At 33.8% G+C, this 24,606-nt stretch overlaps 2 protein-coding genes across 2 annotated transcripts; both read right to left on the bottom strand.

The window, feature by feature from the left end:
- Positions 1-1,628: 1,628 nt before the first annotated feature.
- On the bottom strand, positions 1,629-13,483 carry LOC142619889 (uncharacterized). Its single transcript, XM_075793240.1, has 8 exons — positions 12,909-13,483; positions 11,560-11,655; positions 6,521-6,635; positions 6,142-6,447; positions 5,328-5,418; positions 4,123-4,456; positions 3,334-3,482; positions 1,629-2,484 (listed from the first exon to the last, which is right to left on the bottom strand). The coding sequence occupies exons 1-8, from the start codon at positions 13,221-13,223 to the stop codon at positions 1,974-1,976; spliced, it is 1,917 nt and encodes a 638-aa protein (XP_075649355.1). The 5' UTR covers positions 13,224-13,483; the 3' UTR covers positions 1,629-1,973.
- A 2,024-nt stretch (positions 13,484-15,507) lies between these two features.
- LOC142619960 (4-coumarate--CoA ligase 2-like) lies at positions 15,508-23,912 on the bottom strand. Its single transcript, XM_075793371.1, has 6 exons — positions 22,694-23,912; positions 18,762-18,960; positions 17,844-17,989; positions 16,649-16,716; positions 16,444-16,546; positions 15,508-15,868 (listed from the first exon to the last, which is right to left on the bottom strand). The coding sequence occupies exons 1-6, from the start codon at positions 23,780-23,782 to the stop codon at positions 15,746-15,748; spliced, it is 1,728 nt and encodes a 575-aa protein (XP_075649486.1). The 5' UTR covers positions 23,783-23,912; the 3' UTR covers positions 15,508-15,745.
- Between the last annotated feature and the right edge of the window lie 694 nt (positions 23,913-24,606).

Below are 24,606 nucleotides of genomic sequence, written 5' to 3'. Positions count from 1 at the left end.
AATTAAGCTGAAAGTTGCTGATTTTGTGGTTCTTATGTGCCTAATTTTTACCTTAAGCACCTAAATATTTATGTTGAGTTTAGCAAGGGTGTTGTCTACTTGATTAGTAATAAGAACTAAGAAGACCAAAGTGAGCATGCTTGACTCTTTGCAAATTATCAAAAGCAAATCGAATTACAAACCCACCAAATTGCACTTTTTTAAAGATATCCATAACAGTGTTGTTCCGCATGCTAGATATGCACCTAAATAGCAAGCTTGTTATTAGCCACAAGATGGGTATGCTGAGATAGATATGTTGTTGTGTAGTGAGTCTTGCTACTTCCACATGGAGTGTTTATTAGGTGGATTTTGGGTTTATAAGAGATTACAAAGAACCCTAATTAGCAATCATGTCATTAATCCATTTGAGGTATAATACAAATGTGGCAAATGCAACCTTCCATGCAACTGTAAACTTAGGATCTTGGAGCAATCAGTATACATTAAAATAATATTAGTGAACAGTAAGTTACCCAATAATTGGGTAAACACAACGTGCCCCATGCCCATAGGGTGCATTGGTAGCCTATACTATTTTGGCAGTCATGGTTATCTAGGAACGCATTTATGTTCTGTAAGAAAATCTCCTCCCCTTCAAGATGCATCCATAAAATAATAAACTTAGCTAGGAGCGCTTTTTTTTTTTTTTTTGGTCAAAAAAATCTTTTTCACAACAAATTATAGGTAGTAAATTGTTATTGGTTCTAATTTGAATCATAATTTAAATTACTTTTTTTGCAAACTCTTAACAACCAACAACAACCTTCCACTTTCTCTAAAATGATAAACCTCGCTAATGAATTCCATGTCTTTTCTGTTCTAAAAATAAGTTGAACCGCTATATATTTTGGACAGCCCCTGGATCCCCATGCATTAATTAAACTCAAAACAGATGGAAGTGTAATTGGTAATCCGGGACATGGCCTCATCAGGGATTGGGAAGAGAATTGGTTAAGAAGTTACTCTTTACACCTATGCAACACCAATAATAACACATCTAAACCTTTGTCAATTCATTATGGTCTGGACATGGTGTGGAATTTAGCTACTGTGACCGGATTTAGATATAGCATGGTCTCTTTACTTGCGTATTCAGATTCTACATCTCTGGTGTGTCCACTCTTATGTACCATCTTCAACATGTAACCTCGAGTATCTGAAAATTAAAGAGAAAATTCCCGAACTGGATTTGTTTAAAAACAATAAAGAAAATGTTTTTCATGATTAATAGGTGCTACTTAAGGAAAATGTCAAAAAATGCATTTTTACGTTGTGTTTCATTAATAATGTTATATTTGAAGTGTAAATGAATGAATTAATATTTTTTTAATATAGTTTGGAACTAATATACATCAATATAGGAATATTGGTTTCTTTAAAACTTGTATCAAGTTAATTAACTTGTCAAAATTCGTGAACAACTCAAATTTTTTAGCAGAATTAACAAGACCAAGCTTGAACACAAAAATGGATGGTCTACCTTGTGTTTGGCAGTAGGCTTGAGCTTGTAATAAATTAGACAAACTAAGCCTAAACTCCTTCATACTCGACTTAACTCGTTTACATCCCAACTACAAGAAAACAAATGTAACAAATATATAAACTATGAATAATTCAGTTGTCACCGGCATTAAATTTTATTAAAGCAATCCAAATGCCAAATGGGAGAAAGAGAATTCCCAACTATACGGATAGAAATAACCTATTTTAACAGATACCCCTGTGAATATAATTGACAATTATCATCAGCATTAACATCTAGTAAAACCTAAGATGCTCAATACCAAAATCCCCAAATCAGGAGGGGGCAAATAATCATAAGACAATGGTGCCCTGAACAAAAAGCATGGGCCATTCCTAGCAGCTAAGCAGATAGAAACCTGACAGTGTATGGCCACCCGATACAAAAACTGTGCGTTAAACATAAATAATCATACACTACCTTTATCAGCTGCCAATTTCTTTCTCTGTTGATGCTCTGCAACTTTATAATCTACCACCTCCCGAAACAGGTTTGGATCAAGCACACAATTCTCACTCCCATAAACAGCAGCTTGGACACCTGCCATCAACTTTGCTATCTCTCTTCCAGAAAACCCCTCAGTTTTAGCTGCGGCTTCCTTTAAAATATCATCAGTCAAACCCTTGATCTCTATCTTCTGCTGTTCCCTTTTGAACAAATTTTTGAACCAGCTAGATTTCTTCAATCCAGCCTGAGCTATATACTTGTCCAGATAGAGTTTTAACAACTTGTAGCGTTCCTGTTCCCCAGGCAATGGAAATTCCAGAGCTTCATCAATACGGTCTGCCACAGCTGAATCAAGATCACCAGGGCGATTTGTTGCTAGTGCAAGTACTATGTCCTTGGACTGATCACCTGTGCGGAAAAGGAGGGCATTGAGTGCACTTCTCTGAGCTTCACTCATGTAGGTCTTATTCCGCCTGCAACATTTGGTCAACACATACAACAAGTTCTCAGCTACGTTTTCAATAACCTAATGGATATGTCTCATCTATATTTGAATTACATCATATATACATTACTGGAAATAAACTAATGCAGATGTAAGATTAAATAAAGCACTTTAATAAGATATGGGAGTGTAAAGAGGAATCAATTAATGGTGCTTTACAATAAAATCATTCACTCTTCCATTTGCATTATAACAATTTTTTGAGGCTTTTTGATGGAATTTTTTTTTTTTTAATCCATAAAAAAAGACTTACAAATTTGGGGTCATTCCAAATCTCATCATCATTGCAGGGACTAATTTGACTTCCAAACATTCAATGGTAACAAAATAGATCAGAATGGCTTCAATTCTTATGAACAAAAATGTAAATCATTGTATATTCTCTAATGCACAGATGCCCAAACAGTGATTGTACTTTGACAGTAAATAAATACTAGTTATTATCCAAACTTCCATTAGTATTGAAAACCTAGAGTCAATCTATTACTATGATTTATCAAAGAAGCCAAATTTTATCACCGAAAGGATAGCATCCACATTCAAATGCTACAACTTTTTTTTTTTTTTTGATAGGGACATTCAAATGCTACAGCTATTCCAAGGCATATTTGTTCATTCAGTCAAGGAGAGGAGCCAAGGGCCTGATTCATCACATTATGCCAAAAAGCACTTCATTTTCCATATGATGTTTAATAACAGACATCTAAGCAAGCAATTGGCAAGTATACCCTATGCCTTGTTTCATGTACAGGTGGTTTGGGACAGGTCTTAGGTATGCTAAATATTGCCTGATTAGGGGAAATTTGTGGCTACTTACTCGCACAAAAATGCATCGGCCTCATCAATAAAAAGCAATAAACCTTTCCGTGACTTCTTGGCCCAATCAAACAACTGGTGTATCTTGGTGACAGCCTGTGGTCCCAGCGGAGCAACATCTCCTCCAGTCATCAATGCATAATCTAACCCCTAAAAGCATGAGAATTAATCATCAGAGAAAGATGCTAATAATGAGGAAGAAGAAGAGGATGCTGAGGATGAGGACGAAGAAGCAGAGCACATTTTTTTCATAAACATATCAAACAACCAATAAGCATGGACATTGTTTCATATATTCACTGACAATCCATTTATTTCAAAATTGCCCAAAATTTTTGTAACATATGTTGTCTATTGAACTGCTGGACAGAAACTATGAATCAATTTCAGTTCCCATGGGTCAGTATATTTCTGGGGCCTCATTTTCCCTTCCAGAATACCTAAAAGTTCCATTGACATCAAAAGTTTGAAATGTATATGACAAAACAATATTTTTATCAACCTTTTAAAACACATCGACATACATCATATTTCAATTTCAATTCCAAAGTCTATCAAATTTAATTCAAGCTTAAAGATCATCCAAGATGTGCATCACTCTTTTAATTACTTACAAGCATGCATGCATGCATATATTTTTTGATGAACTGCAAATCTTTATTAAGAGAGAAGTATTATACATCATGCATGTATTTATGTTAACAAATGGAAAAACATTTATATATACATACATAACTTATGAAATTAAACCAACAAGGACATGACATAATATAGTGGTAAGATCTCATACAGATTTACGAGCCAGCTCTCTAGCAGCCATTGTTTTTCCTGTTCCTGGAGGACCATAGAAAAGCATGTTCCGGAATGGTGCCTGATGGGATTTTGTATTGGCAGTTGCTCCAGCCAGCTGTTCAATCCTTTTCTGAAGAGATGGGTGTAAGACTACATCGCCAAACACATTTCCATTCTTCGAAGCAGATCCTTTATCCGCACCACGAGAGAGAGTGCTCATGGCACGAGAAAACAAGCCTGACCAAGGGTATTTCCCTCTGGATGACTCTCTAATTAGTGATGGCTGTCCTAATATTCTATCTACATAGCTCCATATCACCCTTGCTCCTTCTCTGCAATGGAGAAAAGCGACCTGCATAAGCTATAACTTTGCAGATAGAAAATCACAAACAATGTAATAAAACTAAGTACTAACATGCCCAATCAACAAAGTTAATTCAAATACAACACCTCAAGTAGATAAACAGCCTAATTACTAGGAAATTAAAGTTAAAGAGCTTTGACAGACAAAAAAATTAATCCAATGAAGATTAAGTGACCTTGGTCACCGTGCCTAAAGAAATTGGTGCATTTGCAGAAAAGTAACCAATTTTAGAAAATGAATATATACGTCTTTTCATAGTATTAAAAAAAAATAACCCAACGAAGATTAAGTGACATTGATCACCATGCCTGAGGAAATTGGCACATTTAGAGAACAACAACCAATTCTAGAAAATGAATATATACATCTTTTCATAGCATGCTTGATACTACAAATACCAGTTATTCCTGCTTTAAACCAATCCCCAATGAGAGCAACAAAATAATGTAAGCAAGAATGACATAGAATTCATCTTTAGTGGACAAAGTATCCCAAGACTCACTAACTTCAGCCAGCAGATTAACCCTAACAAAAGACAACACAAGCAGAGGCATGACTGACTAAAATTTTTTTTCACTCCTAGGAAAAATTCACGACCAACACCCTAAGAAAGACTTCATTAAAAGATGAGTAGAAGCAATAACAGACACAGCCATCTAAACATGGAAATATCAACAACAAAAATCAGCAATAGCCAAGAACAATACATACAACTCAAGAAAAATGTCAAGTCCATGCAGATCACCAAGTAAACATCTAAGCTTTCAAAGGCAAAAATGCACATACAAATACCGAAAGGACAGTACATACACATCCTTTAGTATGATTTTAACAACTACCTTGTTGTGTAAACCCCTGCTGCTAGAGCCGTCACTCCACCAACAAACACAACCAACTTATTTTGGTCTGTTAGAATGGCTCTAAAACCCCCTGGAAAAGATAGACGAGTCCACGTCAGGTCACACCTTTTCAAGAATTAAAAAAATAATACAAAAACAACAACTAACTCAGTTCCAAAACTATTATCAAGAAATAAAAAATACATTTAGAAAAATTGCCACAGGAAAATGATATCATTTCAATTGCAGCCCTGTAAGTCCTCACTCAGCTGAACTTTTGACCTGCAATATGAATTAAGGAATATAGCATGCAATAAGAGAAGCTTGGTTTTTTTAAAGACAGGTCTTGCTCCTCAAGAAACTACTCAACTCCAAACCTTATTCACAAACTTGAATGCATGGCATGAGGAAAATCAAACAAGATAGTCCACTACTTTATGTGCAATATCTGAAATTTGGGAATTCCATAAGGCATTTGATTATATGATGAATATTTAACACAGAAACATTACAATGTAAAATGGTATTGTTACCAAGAGAGTTTATATGCAATTGACGCTTTTAGTCTTTTTTTTTATCATTCTTTTAATTTTTCTTTTTCAAGACAACAAAAATGAGTATTATTGTTCAATTTGTGTAAATACAAGCAGAATACCATATATATTATTGCCTGAGATGAGATAATATAAAAACGGCATGTTTATCTATGTCTTGATTAATTATCCAAAATGGCATAACAAAAAACATGTACCCAACCAGATAGTGAGAATAGGTCTTTCTTGAATCAAATTAGACAATATAATTAATTATATACCTCCAATATGGTCAAAAGTAGTATTTATGGCAGCTACCCATTTTTCTCTCTCTGCATTTGCACGATCTACTAACATCCGCCGGTTGACTTCTTCACCTAACTTTGCTTCATGGGCTCTCCCTTCTGCTTCTGCCATAGCCCTCACTCTGATTGTTTCTCTTTCTATCTCAGCCTTCTCCCTCTCTGTTTGTCGCCGTTGTGCTTGAATCTGTTCTTCAGTTGCTCTTCGAGCTTGCTCCTGCCTAACGGATGATTCTTCTTGCAATTTTACAAGCTCTTGATTCCTGGCTCTATGTAACTCATTTTCTGCCTGCCATAGCAATATTGCAAATTAAATTCTCCACCAAAAATAATTTTGTAAGAACCCAGATTAAGGTACTTGCCTGCATCCTCTTCCTTGCCAGTTCATCCTCATACTGAGCAATTTGGGATTTTGTTTGTGCTTGCTGTTGAGCTAGCTTCTTCTGTTCATCATATATTACCCTTTGTCTCTCCTATCAAGCACAAAATAGAGAAGTTACAAACCAATCAGTATACCAGCATACGCTTTAATATGATATCTTCATAACAAGCATCTATCAGAAAACCTCGTTGCTAAATGCTTACTAAAAAAGTGCGCACACACACACATGCTTTAAGACCCAAAAAAACTATAACATATTCATCAAATATTATACACAACTTACTTTCTCACCTAAAAAAAAAAACTTTAAGACCCATAGAAACATAAGAGATTAATCAAATACCACACAATTATTCTCTTTAATAAATACCTTAATACCCAAGGAAACAACAAGAGATTAGTCAAAAAAACACACTTTAAGACCCAAAGAATCAACAGATTAGTCGAATCCCATACACAATCATTTTCTCCAAAAAAAAAAAAAAAAAAAAAAAGGAGAGAAAAAAAAAAGATACAGATAAACAGAGAGAGGGGCACTGACAATGGCATCAGTTGAACAGTCGACAAACCACTAGGTGATGTCCCCCTTTGAATAAGGGGATGGCTCAGTGGAGACAACAGGAAGCAAACCACACCGTCACCTCCATAAACTTTAGCAACACTAACAACTTCCATAATGGTGGTGAAGGTAAAGAAGCAAGTTTTAGAAAGGTTCAAATGAGGATGGGTACATTGCGCCCACCAACCTGGACACACCATTTTCTCTCACCGTTTTCTTCTAGAATGTTGGGAACAGGTATAAAGGAGCCTAACTGTAATTGGGGTTTCTGTCACCATTTTTCTCCTCAAATTTGATGGATGAAATTTCGCAAGCCCAAGTGGAAAACACCTAGCCATGCCACTTTCTTTCCTCTCCCTTGTCTTCTCAGCCAAACCACTGAATTTTTTTTTTAATAAGTAAAAATTAAGATAATGAACTTGGAACATTGTCCCCACAGCTGAAATCTTAATTCTCCCCTTCAGCTTCCCCCCCAACCCCTTTGTTAGAGTTGTAAATGAACCAAGCTATTCACCAAGCTCGGCTTGAGAAAAACTTGTTTATGTTCGTTTGTTTAGAAAACAAGTCAAGTTTAAGCCTTAAGATTATGCTCAATTATTAAACAAGTCAACCTCAAACATAATGATGTATTTGTGAACAAAATCATGAACATGAGGGCTCGATTTAACTATATATAATATTATATTTTCATATGTATACTTATCTAAAAATATATTTATATAGACTTGAAATTGGATTGTATAAGTTTGTTAATAGGTTCATGTGATACTAATTATCATTTTTAATTTATTCACGATATAAAAAGTCTATTCGTAGTAAAAAATCATAATATTGTGAGGAAATAAAACATTTTAGTCATGGTTTCACAATATATAGGAAAAGAACAAGTTAATCAAGTAACTCTTAAACAAGCTCAAGCTTTTTCGACAAGGAAATGAGCTAAGCTTAAACATAAAATCTTCTTTGGTGTTGAGCTCGAGCTTGGCTCGTGTTCAAAAAATAAAAGAACAAGCTTGAACTTTTAACACTCGGCTCGGCTGATTTACAGCCCTACTTTCTCTCTATCCTGTCCAAAATCCATCCAAAATAACTCATTGAAACTAAACTAATAATGGAAAGACAGAAGGATGACTGTTAGGCTCTTAGCAAGAAATGTATGCCACTTGAGGCAGAATAAACAACAGGGGATAGCTTGTGATCTGTTTAAGTACACATGTAAACATTCAAGACATTCAGCCTGTGCTCAATTCTATTCATTGGGCTCAGCTCAATTTCTGGCATTAGCAAGCGGTTTTTGAAATATAGGATCTCCAGCCCTAGATAATATAAAAGAGAGGTTAACTCAAAAGACCTTTTACAATTTCCTCTAGAAATACAAAATTTTGTGTTTGTTTTTTATATTAAAAATAATTTTATTTTGAAATATAAAAGTTCTTTTTTTTTATAACATAGGGAACCTTTCTAAAGAAGAGCCCTTTGAACTCGCCTCTAGCCAGTACAACTAACACCAGCTGACGAAACCAACCAGTTGAGTAATCTAGACACATTCACCCCTAATGCTCTAAGCAAAAGAAGAAATATAGAAGATATATAGACAAACTTCTCTTTCCTATTTTATAGGACATAAGAAGAAATGAAATCTTTGAACCTTGGATCACACATGCCCCACAATAAATGTCAACATTTCTTTTTCAAATTCATTTAATAGGAAAATATAACTCATGGACCATAGAGGACCAAACTAGTGATCTCACCCTCCACCCCCTGTTTATCTGGAGAGGAGATACCATTTGGTCCACTTTCAAAAACACATTACATAGATCAATACATGAGTACATCTTGAGAATTTTATTCCTTTTAACTATATATAATGTGTGTGTTTGTGTATTGTTAGGTTCAAGTTACACCACTCAACATTTTTTTATTGAATGCAAATTTCAACAAAATTTACCATTGTATTAGATTTCCCTCTTATACTCTACATGCTTGCAAAATTTCAACATATCCAAGATCAATAACCATATCATCAATCAAATGTTTAATTTCAATTTTTTGTATTTGAATTTGAGTATAAAAGATGGTTTTTTAGATCAAATAGAATATAGCATCCAATTGGCACCTTAACTTGATATGTGTGTTAAGAACATAGTAAATATATAATCCAACAGTGATTTTTGAAGTAATAATCCAATAAAAAGTTATTAGGTGGTGTAACATTACTTAAAAACTTAAACCCAACCCTATAAATATATATATAGATAGATAGATAGATAGATAGATAGAGAGAGAGAGAGAGAGAGAGAGAGAGAGAGAGAGAGAGAGATCTTTAACAAGAAATCCCAAAAATAGCAACTCATCACAAACCCCAAACTCGAGACCAATCAAACAAAGTCCGGATAAGCAACTACCTCAACTGATTTATAGTTCTCATAACATCCTCAAAAGGGCGGTTGTTCGTTCCCTCCAAACCAACCACGCAAATATGCCAGTATCATATTCCAAACATCTAAGAAATATTTCCCCAACCAGTTCCTCCAACCAAACAACAAAGATGCAACTTTTTCTTGCACCACCATTGAATCCCAAACATCAAGAAAACTTCACTCAACAAGGTATGAGCATACTCACAATCAAGCAAAAGATGATCCACTATTATTTCCCCACAACATCAGCACATGCAACCCTAATTAACTAGGAAATCCTCCTCTTTGAAAGGTTATTGATTGTAAGAATCCAACCCCAAGCTATTGTCCATAAAAAGAATAAAAAGAACTACGCCCTTTAGGGGACCTTCACGAGTCAAATGCTCTTCCAGGAGAAAGAAAGAGTGAGGAAGCACTAATAGAATTATAACAGGATCGAACATCAAAAGTACCTCTCCTAGTCAATCTCCAAATCATCTTTCCATCTCCCTTCCCCCTAGGCAACTTGGAATAAAGAAACTCAATGAAAGAAAACACTATCTCCAGCTACCAATTGTGAAAAGCTCTATGGAATTGTAAATCCCAACTCATATTGCCCCAATCTGGAGGAAAAATCACATCACAAATCAATGGTTCCTTAGAAGCTAAGCACACAAACAAATCAGGGTAGGATTCTTTAGAGGAAGATGCCCACTCCAAGGATTGTACGAAAACCTAATGCGGTTACTCTGTCCACATAAGTGAAGAAACTCTCCCCACCCACTCTAATGCAACCATAAGCCCCTTTATCAACTCTAGCAGTCCAACCCATCTATCTTCACCAAATTTGGTTGCAATTACTTCATGCCAAAAATGGTTGACTTCACGTCCGAAGCACCATAACCACTTCCTAGTAAAGCTTGGTTAAAATTCCCAATCCTCCAAATCCCCAAACAACCTATCTCAATAGGGGAGCAAACATTACCCCAAGCCACTAGCAGGTATTTGAATTCTTCCTCTGTCAGCTCCAATAAGAAATTCTTCTAAATTTTTTCTAATCTATCAGCCATAGATTTAGGAACAATGAACAAAGATAGATAATAGATCGGAAGGCTAGATAAAGTGATTTTTAACAAAGTGAGTCTACCACCCTTAGACAAATATAAATGTTTCCAAAGGGATAGTTTCCTCTCCATCTTCTCTATAATAGGATCCCATATCGAAATAAAAGGAAAGGAGCCCCAAAAGGCATACTAAGGTAGGTCATTGGCAAACTACCAATTTTGCAACATAAAATATTTGCTGGAGCATTTAAATTGCCCCCCTTGACTACTGGGAAAATCTCACTCTTGGCAACTTCTACAATTTTATTAAAGTTTTGGTAACTAAAAGTGACATTGAAAAGTACATTTTCAAGGGTTAGTTGAGTTGACAAATAAAGAACTCAAAAAGAAGCACCAAAAAATATTGGGAAGTTTTAGTTAAAAAAAAACAGTTACAAGTACTTTATTCAACACAATAACTGACAGACATAAAGGAAACATTGATTATACATTCAAAAAAAATTCAGATAATGGAAGTGATTTGACTTCAGTCAATCAAGTAGTATCCTTTATCATATGCAAATTTGAAACATGGTTTTGGATCATCATTAAACCAAGCAGATGCTTTTATATATAAAGTTCTTGTCAAGACAAAAAAGAAAATGTCACACCAGAAGGCTGAAGATCTACTTAACATTCACAAGTAACTTCACTTAATTTGCTATGATGATTAAAAGCTAATAAAATTTACATAGAAGAAGAAAATGCTAGATAGATGAGCAGATGCGCCTTTATATGGCGGATTTGCAGTTACGGAATGAAAAAATATTTAAAGAGTACTGATCTCCAAAATGCATATCTAGCAACCAAATAATTTTACACACACACACACACACACATATATATATATGAATGCATAAATACACATAGGATAAACATGCAGGTTAGTCAGGGCTCTCACTTAGCTTAAAGTATGGTAATGAGGAAGGGATAAAGAAAACAGTGTCTTACAGTCTCAGCTTGAGCTTGCATGGCCTTGAACTCTGCAACCTTCGTCTCCATCTCCGCCTGCCTTGTCTCTTCCTGCTTTTTTATAACTTCAAATACCTATAACCACAAAAAAGCACCCATTTTATTCCCTCAAGTCATCAATTCTGCGCAAGCCAACAGTTTTTTTTTTTTTTTGATAAGTAAGCAAGTCAATGGTTAAAAACATATTCAATGGACATTCTTAAACATGTATTCTACTTTTGGGGTCTGAACAACTAAACTGGCCATAGAAAAGCATCTGGTGGGTGAGAACTTCATAACTTCAAAACTTTCATCTCCCTTATGAGAACCAACGTTTGAATCCCCCCCCCCCCCTTCTGCACTTGTTGTAACAACTAAATCATTAAAAAAGTTCTTATTTAACACCAAAAATAAAAAAAACTGAAATTTATTATTTCTGTCCTCCATTTTCCTCAGCATTCAAATAGAGTGCATATGCTCCTAAAAAGGCTCTAAACCAAATACACTATAGTCCAATCCATTCTATTATTTTATTATCTGCCTATTCCATTCCTTACTTTTAGAAACTACCACGCATAATGTAATACGCCAATTCGTCGATATAACATTCTTGAACAAGCTTTTTATATAATTTGCTACCTGCACCCTTCATACAAGATTGGTTTCTATGGCCTTCTAATTTTCTAACACATCCCTACAAGATGGAACTCATGACCCCTCCACCTCCTGTTTATTAGGGGAAGGAATGTCATTTGATCCAATGATAATTGGCCTTAATTATAGAGCAACATAGAAAAAGAATGAATTTATTACATTGAATCTAGACCTTCATTTCTGAAATTCCCCAAAAACAAATCCCACCAGTCAATTGAGACTGAAACAACAGTTTTACTTAACTAACATAAGTCTTCTTTTCTGAAAGACCAAAGATGCTAAGAATGTACAAAAGTTCAACATTGTTGTTACTTTTCTTTTGTTTTCCTCAGTTAAACAGTAATGATCTACTTGGCTTGACCGACATCACTGATTCATTTTATCAAAAAGCCAAATTGTATTGACATCTCCCACGTTTCCTTACTCAGCAGACAGGGCTTAGGAATTAACATAAACTATCAATTAAACTCAAAAGGCCAGTATTTTTCCAAAATAAAGTAATGCATGGAACAACTTATCAAAGCAAAACCCCAAAGCCTATTAAAAGTTTAAAACCCATAAAAAGTAAACAAAACCCATTTGTAGAAACTACACAAAAACAGCATATCCCATCAACAATACTTCATAAAAATGACAAAACCATGAACAACTCCCATAATGAAAAGAAAAAACTTTTTAAAAGCGAAATTCCAAACCTTCTTGGCATGATTGGAACTGCTGATCTCCCTCAACGCCTTGGCCCCCCTCTCCAGCGCCTCAGGATCAAACCCGGCCGACGTGGTTCTCGGGTTATCATTCCGAACCTTAGGCAAAGCCGGAGGCTCAGACTCTTTATTAGCCGGAGCTTCCGGTGGCAGATTGGACGGCTGAGATTGCCCAGAAGGAGAAGAAGAAAATGGAGAAAATTTGAAAGGGCCATCAGCATAAGCCACATGGGCTTGGGATGACAAGGAAGCTGTGGCAGAGGCTGCAAGGGCTGAGATGAGCCCTATTGCGTAGGCTTTACCCATTTTCTCTTTTTCTTATTTCTGGGGTTTTTGATAAACCCTGAGAGATGGGGTTTTTTTCTTGGTTGGTTGGTTATATGGGTGTGAAAGTAAATGTGAGTTTGGGTTTTGGAAAAGGTTTTAATAGGGGAAAGAATTAGCTTGCAGAGCAAGAATGTGGAAATTCTCAAATGTTCTCTCTCTTACCATAGAAGATGGTAGAGAGACAAAGGTGTGAGTGTGTGAGAGAGACTTTGAGGTGTTCAGGGTTTTGGTAGGGTTTGTGTTACTCTTTCTTTTTGGGTGTTGTGGCGGTTTTAGGATTTTGGACCCCAACGTTTTAACCCGGTTCATTTTTGTGGGCTTGGGTCATTTGTCCACCCTCTAGCTTCTTAGTTCTAAAATGGGTCGCACCAAATTGGGTTTTTTTTTTGGGGGGAGGGGTGTGTTTAGGTTTGGAATTTAGTGTGGCTGGCATCCAACCTTTGAAGATATATATAATACAAAGAGATTGACCTTTGAAGATATGTACAATAAAATGAGATTTTATGTATATATATATTGGGTTAAATTATTTCACTCTTTAGTCTTTTACTCATGAAATACCTTGAAAATCTTATAAACCGATAAAGTAGAGAATTGAATTTGAAACCTCAGAGTTTCAACACGTCTTTCAAATTAATTAAGTACATTACCTAAGTGTCCTTGAAGGAACATATAGTAGAAGAGTTACTTGTCATGTTTTAATAACAAAAGGATTTAAAGAGTTTGTTTTTGTTTACCACAATCTTTCTATTAAATTTTAACAAGTCTAATATACCATGTTTAGGGTTTATTGGAGAAAATATCTTATAGGAAATATATATGGTTTAACAAAACTCTTTGTGACACCACATGATAATTTTTTTTATATAATTGATATTTTGGAAATTCCATTGATTGATTACATCTTTTTTTTTTTAGTACGCACTACAAATTTCTTGCTAATAAGATGTTATTTATTATCTGATAATTCGTACACTTATGCTTTGGGGATAACTTTTAAGCAAAAGATAAAAATTGAAACTTTTTTTATATATGGGATAGTTATTGAATATTTGATCTTTGACCATTATGATATTTTTCAAGCATGTAGGCTATAAAACAACAATGAAATGTAATGAAAGAATTTCCAAAAATAAAATCCGATAGAAATTATTATGTGGTAGAATATATATATATAGAAGGAGTGGTATAGTATAATACTGATAAAAGTTGCAAAATTTATAACTTTAACCAAATGTTATGGATAGGTGTTATTTAGATCATACATGTGTTTGCTCATAAATATTCATATGACCACTTCAAAGATGGTAAAATTATTCAGTGCATTATACATTCCTCTCACATAAAAGTGAATTTTATGGGTTTCACGCATGAAACTCACAATTATGTTAAAAAAAAATAAAATGTAGTATACTAGATGTATCCAATGATTTCTCCTTCAAGGGCTTATCTTTCACTATGATTCTCTCACATTCGACTTACAAAACATACATGCACCTTAAGAGCGTGTTTGGATTGAGGGTTAGGAGAGAGAAGCAAAGGAAAGGGGATGGAGAGGCTTTAATGAACCTTATTTGGACATTTTTTTAGAGAGGAAGGGGGAAGGATTTGAGCCCTCCAAAACCCCTCATTTTTTAATTTGGGGGAATTTGGAGGGGGGGGAGGTGAGGATTTTACTAATATTAAAAACTTTAAATGATCTTTTTGTTCTTATAATGTCAATTTATATCTATCTCTTTAAAGCTAGCAAAAAAAAAAATGATCATAGATTCATAATTGTCAATTTATACAGGTAATCTCCTCCCCTACTTCGTTGATTCAGTTTCAAATCTAAGAGTTCCTCACTTGGAATTAATCTCATGAATTTTTCCCTTTGGAAATTAGTATATGCCCATGATTGGCTCAATTTTAACATCAGTTCTGGAACTTATATCCCATGTAGAGGGTCTGACCCTAATCAAAGTAGCAATTGGTTGGTCGAACGGGAACTCACATTTGTCCAGTAATTTGAGTTTTAAGAGTAATTCTCTGGTATCAATATTTGAAGCTTTGTAATGGTTGGCTTTAACTTTTGCTTTTAGTTTCTTCTAACAAGAAAGAACTTCAAATACACAAGTTATAGCCTGTTTTTATTTACATTGACAAATGTTGCATGCTCATAAACTTACCTTTTGTAAACTAATCTCTTTGACAGTCTTAATTAAAGGTTATTTCCATATTTTGTAATATGTAATAAAGAAGATTCATCAATCATCTAACAATGTGATACGTAATGTTTGAGATTAATGAAATAAGTAACCAAAAGAATTTTCTTAGATGACTCTTATTATAAAAAACAATGTAGTGACTACACATCAAAATTACAAAGTTGAAGGAGAGGAGATCCCTTGAGAAGAATGATGACTTTGTGCAATGGTTTCTTTGATCTGCTCTGTACCTTGAAGGCTAAGATAGGTGACTTATAATGGCTGAGGAAATATAAAACCAGAATTAAGAGAATTCTAAGGCATAGGGGAAGCTGTAGCCAACTTAGCTCTGAGATCTTTTCTTAAAATCTTTCCAGAGGGGGACTTTGGAATTGCATGAACAAAGTACACCTTGTGTAGTCTCTTGTAAAAAACCACCTGTTTGGTAAAGAACACATGACCATCATGTTAGTTATAACCCCCGATTAAGGCAGGATCAACTGGTGTAGTTTTTTTTTTTTTTTTTTTGTCATCCATTCAGTTATACATAAGCAGAATAAATTGCATATGACCATGGATGAATATTAAAATTTTCCGTTGCCTTTTGCACTTGCTATTCATTCAAACACCCAATTGACATGAATTTTTCAAAAACTGCAATGATTTAATATTAAATACACAGTTTCTCAAAATGCACAAAAACTAATTTTGCTTTAACTCATTTGTTGTCTTTAACTCCAACTTCTCCTGTGACCACTCCATTACAGAAAGAAATACTTTTGAGCCTTTAATGCTAAAGCTATGGAAAACAAAATCATGCCACACCCAAGGAATGTCCAAACGTCCACTCTAGTCATTTTCAATACTTTGTATGATTGGAAGTAGAAAATTTTTATAATGTTTTTAAATATAAATTTGTGATGACTTTTTAGCACAACCTTAAAGGTTTAGATGTGTGTGTGTTGTTTTTTTCTTGTTATAATGATAGAGGGATGGCAAAAATTCCTTTGTACCTGTTTTGCTATGAATTCTTTCACAGCCTCTTCAGTAAGTTCATAGCCATTTGATCTCACCACGAATGCAACAGGAACTTCACCAGCAACATCATCTTTTTGCCTGTTAACATAAGGAATTTTAGACACATTTATATTTTCATTACACTAGGAAAAATTTTCACCTTGTGGCTTCTTAATAAAGAGTAGTCTAATTGGAGCTTACGGGACAACAGCTGCATCAGCAATTGATTGGTGGCTTACAAGAAGAGCCTCAAGCTCAGCTGGCGGCACCTGAACAAAGTAATAGAAGGTTTTATTAAACATAGAATGCTTTACTTTAAGGATGTTAATATGCATCCTAATTCTTATCAAGGAAATAAAAAATTGCATTGCACATTAGTACTAGAACTAGAAGTCAAGTGATAGCTCAAAGGTATCAATAGCTTGAGTTCTTTTGGTACCATAATTTTTATTCCACAACTTTTGTCATAATTCTGATCAGGACCAGCCTAAGATAGTTTGAGGCCTAAAGTGAAAATTTTAAAGGGATCTTTTTATATCTCATTTAAATAATATTTAAGTTTTTTAAAATAATATTTAAAGTGACACTAATCATATTCATGTCACATTAATTTGTAAGTTTTTTGTCGTAAAATTTGTATTTTCTTTAACATTTTTCATTCACTTAATGGTGATTGGATTGTATTTCTCTTCTTCTTTTTTTCTTTTTTTGAGAATATGTTAAACTTACTACAAATTTTACTACAAAAAAACTTATAAACTGATGTGACAATGAGGTAGCATTTTAACAAAAGAATCAATGAGTATTAAATTACTCGCACATCAATTTATAGGACCTATGTAATCAAACTTATAATATACTAGCATAACTCTAATATTTTAGGCTTTTTAAGAGTGGGAAAAAAATTTACAACTAACTCACATTTTTTCCTTAATTACATGAAATAAAATAAAAAAAATTACTGCCCCCATATTTGGGGGCCTTCTATGTTAGGGGCCTTAGGCCATAGTCTAAATGGCCTAGGCTTAGGGTCAGTCCTAATTCTGATATGGTAAAATTGTAATTGAGCTATTTATTACTTTCATATTGGCCTACCATTTTTCTGCAATAATCAAAATTAGTCACATCATGGTTGTGGCAAAAATTGTACCCCAATAATATTTCTAGTAGCTTTCATGTTTTATTACAGAAAAAAAAAATTAAGGCCATTTGAAAAAAAAAATGGTGTCCTGACTTATTTGTCAAGTATTATATTTAAACAATGATTTCATGAAGATAACATCTTTAACATAACAATAATGTGTTTCCTTTCCATAGGCCTCAATAAAGGAAAATAACCTATAGATAGGGAGAAATAATGGGTAGAAAAATTCTATATATAATAGGGAGAACATGCCTGGAAGCCTTTGAATTTGATGAGCTCTTTCACTCTGTCAATAATATAAACCTCATCATCATCATCTACATAGCCTATGTCACCAGTGTGAAGCCAACCCTCAACATCTATGGTGGTGGCTGTGGCCTGGGCATCATTCAAATATCCTGTAATTTTTTTGTGGGATATTTGATTATTGTTAAATCAAAGAATTAGGCTAATTTTGAAACAATAAAATATCATAACCATGAGCTGCATAAATAAAATAAAATTGATTATAATATCAATTGACCTCTTGGGATAAGAACAAATTTTTGGAAGTATTGGATGTTTGGTAAAGTACAAAATTGGTTCACTTTAGTATTAGCTAAACTGTATAAATTATATATAATAAAATCAAGTTCAAAGTTTAGGTGGTTTTATTTTATATTTAACTTATATAAAATAAGTGAGTTTCAATTAACTCAACTGATAATATTTATGGAAATTAAAATCTATAGAATCTATTCAATGATTATTGTTTTCTATCATCATGCCAAGATACAAATTTTTTTTTTTTTTTTTTTTGTGGAGTGGAATTCAAATTTAAATCTTTTATTCAACAAGCGACTTTAGTAACCTACTAAAGAACCAAAGTTAAAATAACTTTTTATAATACAAAAAATGGGAGAATAAATAATATATGATCCAATATTGAACAGAAAAAGGGGGAAAAGATTTACAAATCATAAACATTTAACACCAATTGTATTGTTATTAACTAACCTGCTTTCATTATATTATATGCTAAGCAACCCTTCAACTATAAATAAACTAAAATAATAGGCAAAGTTGACTAAAACTATTGGACTAGTTTGCTTAAAAGATGAAATAGTTTCAGCCTTGATCGTGCTGTATAGCTTATAATTATCCAAATGATATAGTAGATAAGAACTAAACCTTTCATAATCTGAAATCCACGAATGCAAATCTCGCCAGGTTGGTTGTACCCAAGTGAGCAACCAGTTTCTGGGTCAATGACTTTGAGCTCTGCATTCCTAACCACTGTACCACATGAGCCTGACTTGGTTGGAAATGGCTGCTTTGCAAATGCTAGGCACATCGATAACACAGGCCCAGCCTCTGTCATACCATAACCCTGTAGAGAAGAGATAACATTTTATTCAATAATATGGTACCAAATGTCACATTATGATTCAGAAATTAGAGAGAAAAAAAAAAAACTGAAGAATTAGAAAAAAATATTGGTCTTAAGTATATGATAAATTTTTTTAATATCATGTTAAATATTTAGAACCAACTTCTATCAATATCTGGATGTTGGACTTGTATGTGGGTTTTGGACCTTTGGTAGTGTTAGAAAATGTTTTCAAATACAGACTATAGGATGTTCTATCAAAGTTACGCATAGCAACTATGTGGAATATTCTCTTATACAAAATTAGAAAATACCAGTTGAAATGTTCAAGTCCAACGAGGAACACATACTTAAAGTTTTAAACAAAACAAAAAACAAATATTCTCTCTCTCTCTCTCTATGTGCGCACGCGCGTATGACTTTATTTTTTCAAAATAACAAAAATATTTTGCAAAAGAGATTTACTTATATATTTTTATCAACTTATATTTTCCCCTAAAAAAAACTTATATTTTAAATGCCCCTAAAATTAATGACTTGTACATGAAAAAAAAGTCAATATCAAAAATAAAATAAAAGAAATAACAATAAATTAAAGAGTATATATATTAATTAACGAAAGAGGGTCATCACCTACAAGTTAGGTAATATTTAATATTAAATAAAAGGAGAGGGAGCATTTTTTAGCTCTCAGTGTTTCTAAACTTTTTGGAAATATGTATGTTATTTTTATTCAAGAGTTATGCCTTTTTAGATATACACCGTAAGTTTTTTTTTTAAAAAAATTTTTCCATTTTCCTACGTGTGTTAAAAATATTTTTTTTATATAAGATAGAATTTCTACTCTAACTTAATCTAAGTATATATGTGTGTGAAACTCTTTCTTAAAGACTTGAACCCGGCCTTTACTCTCAACACCCCACAAGCATTTATATTTATAAAATGATCATCACACTAAGCGAAAGCAGTGCGACTTAAAGATACTTAATATTCTAAAAAAACAAAAACCTTTTGGAAATATTAATGTTTGTCATTAATGCCACAATATTGGTTTATTCTCGTGTCAGTTCCACAAGGATCGCATGACTGGCAACGAGGACTAGTGTCATATTTTTCCTTTTCACAACGGAACCATCTCAGCCTCCACATGAAGAAATTTCTCTCAAAAAAGAAATTTCATGAAGAAGTTGTGCCCACTAATTAATTATTACATCAGTGCACAGCCAAGTTTACACTGATTAATAATGATTAATTACTCTAAAAGCTACCCAATGTTTTAGTATCTTCAAATCTTTATGAATTTCCCAAAAATTTTGCTAACATTTAAGTAAAATAAAATTTCCCTACTTTGTAGTTTATAACCTTTTTCTTTTTTTTGATACGTTGTGGTTTGTAACTTTGTAAACGCATTTTCATTGATTTCTCAAAAAGTTTAGCTAAATTTTAATTAAAATTAAACTTTTCTACGGTTTATTTAACCATCTTCTTCAATACTCTCTAGTCTCTGCCTAAGATTTTATTAACTAACAAGTTAAGTGACACACTCAATTTTACACATAATTTTCTTGAACTGGATTTCACATTGATGATCAAAGGCGAAGGGAGGGGCATGGCCCCCTAGAGTAAAAAATAATTCCTCCTCTCTCTTATATTTTTTATAAAAACTAATAATTTTAGATATAAATTAAATAGTAGCCTCCTAATTTTTTACTAAAAACATATAATAAATTTATATAAATGATTAATGTATCATTTTTATTTTCTTTAATTACTCTTGTAGCATAAGAAACTCTATAAGTCAAGACATATTTAACATATTTCATAAAATAGAGGATAGAATAGAACTTCTATCTTATATATATATATATATAAAAAATAGATATATTAATACACTATTTTTTTCCCTCTAATTACACTGGCTAAACTAAGACATTAATCAATTTTAGTAAAGGCAGGAATTGAATCTTTTTTTTTTTTTTGAGAAATGACAAGGATTGAATCTAAAATCTCTTATTCAACCATCAAATATTTTTCTAATTAAGCTAACATGTACCGACCATTTAGAATATATGTTAAAAACTTTGTTATACGTAAGAAAAAACATAGATTAAATCATGCTAGAAACATATTTAATGTATAAAGCAATACACACACACGAATATTCATACCAAGCAGTTGTTATTTACTATTAAATCCATAAAATCATATTTTATTCATTATTTTAAATTACAAAAATTTAAATTTAAACAATTGATTGATGACATAACTATTGATATTTAATCATCTTAAAAATTTTGCAAGCATAACTATTGTCATCAAGGGAAAGCCCAGAGCTGAATTATTTATTTATTTTTTTAATCTCTGCCACTGCCTAACATGCCATCGAGAGCAAAAGTGATGTTATTATTTTTATAATTAATTCACCTGGATACAAAATTGTAAGTATCACTATAATTTTTTTTCTTTAATTTTATTTATTTATTTAGGGTTTGGATCCCCAAATCCAATGGGCAAGACCAGGCTTTAGAAAGTTGAAACTGATTCCAAGTTGTGAAACCCGTACCATATCCAAGATCAACCACCAATCTCTCACAAGTCACAATACAAGATTGGTCACTAGTCATTGCAACCCAAGATCCTGATCGACTACCACAACAGTCCACAACACTCCCAGACCCAAAATTGCTAAACCATGGACCACTGAGCCGCAACCCATGTTGGAACTAGGAAGGTAAGTCCTAACGCCTCCTACCTCATCAAACCATATAAAGTACAATTTAAACGCAGCCCACAAAAAGTACAAAAATGTTTTCAATTTTTCAGTTTCCGTGTGTTAGAAGGAGAAGTAATAGTTTTTCAACAAATTTTAAATAATAAATTATTATTAAAAAAAAATCAGTAATTTAAATTAGAATTAACAACAGTTTATTATTTAAAATTTATTATGAAAGTATTGTGAATATATTATAATTATAACACTTCTCATTAGAATGTATATTTTTGAGTTCAGTTAACTAGTGTTCATTAAGGTTAAGTTTTTAAGTAATGTAACAGTTACAAATTATTTTACAATATTTTTACAAAATATTTTGTAGCCAATTTCTTATTGATTTTCATCTAGACTCACAATAACATCACTTTTTCAACTTATCAATAATCACTTACCGCACTAACTATTTGTAAAAAAAACTTTATGAAAAAGTTGGTATATCTACCGTTACTCTAAATTTTATATTATAATTATTTTGAGAGTCAAGTAACATTCAATAAAAAAGATATTTGTTTTTTAAAATTTGGCAATTCTACATAATCTTAGAGGACTTCTCAGGCTCTTACCAAAGGTGTGGGCGTTATTGTGGACCCACACCTTTAGGAAGAGTCTGAAACAGTGCTCTGAGTCTTATCTAAATATTTATGCCTTTTATTCACGAGTGCCAATTTTCTATCCCACTCTTCTTATTCTAGTCTATACTCTACTAATAAAAATTTATCAGGTATTCACCTAATTAATTAAATATTATCATTATTAACTTATTAATACTACCGTTATTAATTAATAGTAGTATTTAATTAATTAGGTGAACACGTGTTAAATTTTTATTGGTAAAATATAAAGTGAAGCAAAAAAAAAGTGTTACAGAAGATTTGGACTCCCCACTCTCATGCCGTGAAATCCGCCCAATCTTAAATAAGCTAGCTGTGTTGTGCAGTGACAAAAAAGAAAATGACAAACCTGGCCCAAAATCGCCTGAGGAATCCTACTCTGGAGAGCCTCTACGAGCTCCTTTCCGAGCGGCGCCGCCCCAGAAAGCACCACTCTAATGGAGCTAAGGTCGAACTTCTCCACCATCGGATTCTTTGCCAATGCCAGCACTAGCGGCGGCACCACTGCTGCTATTGACACCTTATGCCTCTGTATCAGCTCCAACAAAGTCCCTATCTCAAACTTCTGCATTAACAACACCGCTGACCCAGTTCTGAGCGAGCACAGAAGCACACTGTTGAGTGAGAATATATGAAACAATGGAAGCACACACAGCACCACGTCTTCTGGTTTCAAGTACAGGTTTGGATTGTCTCCATCAACTTGCTGAGCCACACTTGTTATCAGGCTTTTATGAGTCAAAACCACTCCTTTTGGAAGCCCTGTGGTTCCAGAAGAGAAAGGTAGAGCCACTGGGTCATCTGGGTCGATTTCAACTTTTGGAATTTCGTTCTCGTTTGCCTCAGAAATCACAGAGAAATGCAAACAATTCTCCGGTGGATCATCCACTGTGATCACCACAAAATCATCCCCGAGTTTTGGATAATTCTGATCACCATGGTCTTTAAGCTTGTCTACGTATTGTGACTGGGTTACGATCAGTTTAGCACGTGAAGCAGTGATTTGCTTGAAAACTTCAGCGGAGGTATAGAACGGGTTGGCGGTGGTAGAGACTGCACCGAGCATGGAAGCTCCAATGAAGGAGAAGACGAATTCAGCGCAGTTTTGGAGAAGAATCATGATGCAATCTCCTTTCTTGATGCCAAGGTTGGATAACCCAGCTGCGATTTTGAGTGAAATGAGATGAGTTTCGGCGAAAGAGTAGGTTTTTCCGGTGGAACCAATGATGAGACATGGTCTATCAGAGAACTGTGAAAGGTGCTCGAAACAGTAGGTGTGGAGTGGTAGGTGATTGGAGATAGGTATGTCTGGTAATTTTGATTTGAACACACAAGGTGGGGTTGTAGTTTTATCCAAAGGTTGATTTGGTGTGGAAGAGATTTTAGGAGAGAGTGTTTCTTGGGTTTGGGGCTCAATGGATGAAGCAACAGAAATCATGGTGTTTGAATGAGTGTTTTCGCTTGTGTTTGTTGCCTTTCAATTTCTGTATCAAGGGGTTGGTTTGTGTGTGTGTGTGTGTGTGTGTGTGATATGTATTCAAGAGAAAGAGAAGGGGGGGTTAGAGAGTGAGAGAAAGTTGAGATGTGAAAGTAATAAATACCACAAGAAATGACGTTGGAAAAGAAAGGGTAGGTAGGAACCAATAGGGAGTGTGGGTGTGTGTGGGAGTTGGGGAAGTTGGGGTTAGCTATAGCATATGAGAGTGGAGTTTGGTTTGGAAGGAAATGAGACGAAGCAGCATGCCTCACCTCACATTCAATGGCCTAATTGTTTCTTTATCCATCAAAGCTCTTACCTACCACCCCCCCCCTTGATCACTTTCATAGTAATGGCCTAATGGGGTCTTCCACCTCTTTTACTCTTAACGTATGGTTCATGGGGGTACACACTACCTGTGACACTTAAATTCATTTGAAGATAACATTTTTCTTCTTTGAAACATTTTTAATTATTCTCCCCTGCTCTATTTCTTTCATTTTGACCTTTTTTTTCTTTCTAATTAAGTAATTAAATAATAATAATAATAATTTTCATTGGATTTATAGAGATGTAAATTTTTTTTTCAATCTCAACAGTTCTCAAAGAAAATGTCCTGGCCATTTTGTTTTCATTTTGTCTTTTGTCTTTTATGTTGAAGTGTTTTATTAGATCTCAGTTTACTCTTCACAATGACACGAAATCAGGGGAGACTAGTGAGACACCAAAGGATTGGCAATAAGTCTTAATGTATCTTTTTTTCTTTTCTTTTTTTTTAGCAATTA

This window comes from Castanea sativa, chromosome 12 (genome assembly GCF_040712315.1).
Source record: "Castanea sativa cultivar Marrone di Chiusa Pesio chromosome 12, ASM4071231v1".
Classification (NCBI taxonomy): Eukaryota; Viridiplantae; Streptophyta; class Magnoliopsida; order Fagales; family Fagaceae; genus Castanea; species Castanea sativa.
This window is presented reverse-complemented; position numbering and strand designations above follow the sequence as displayed.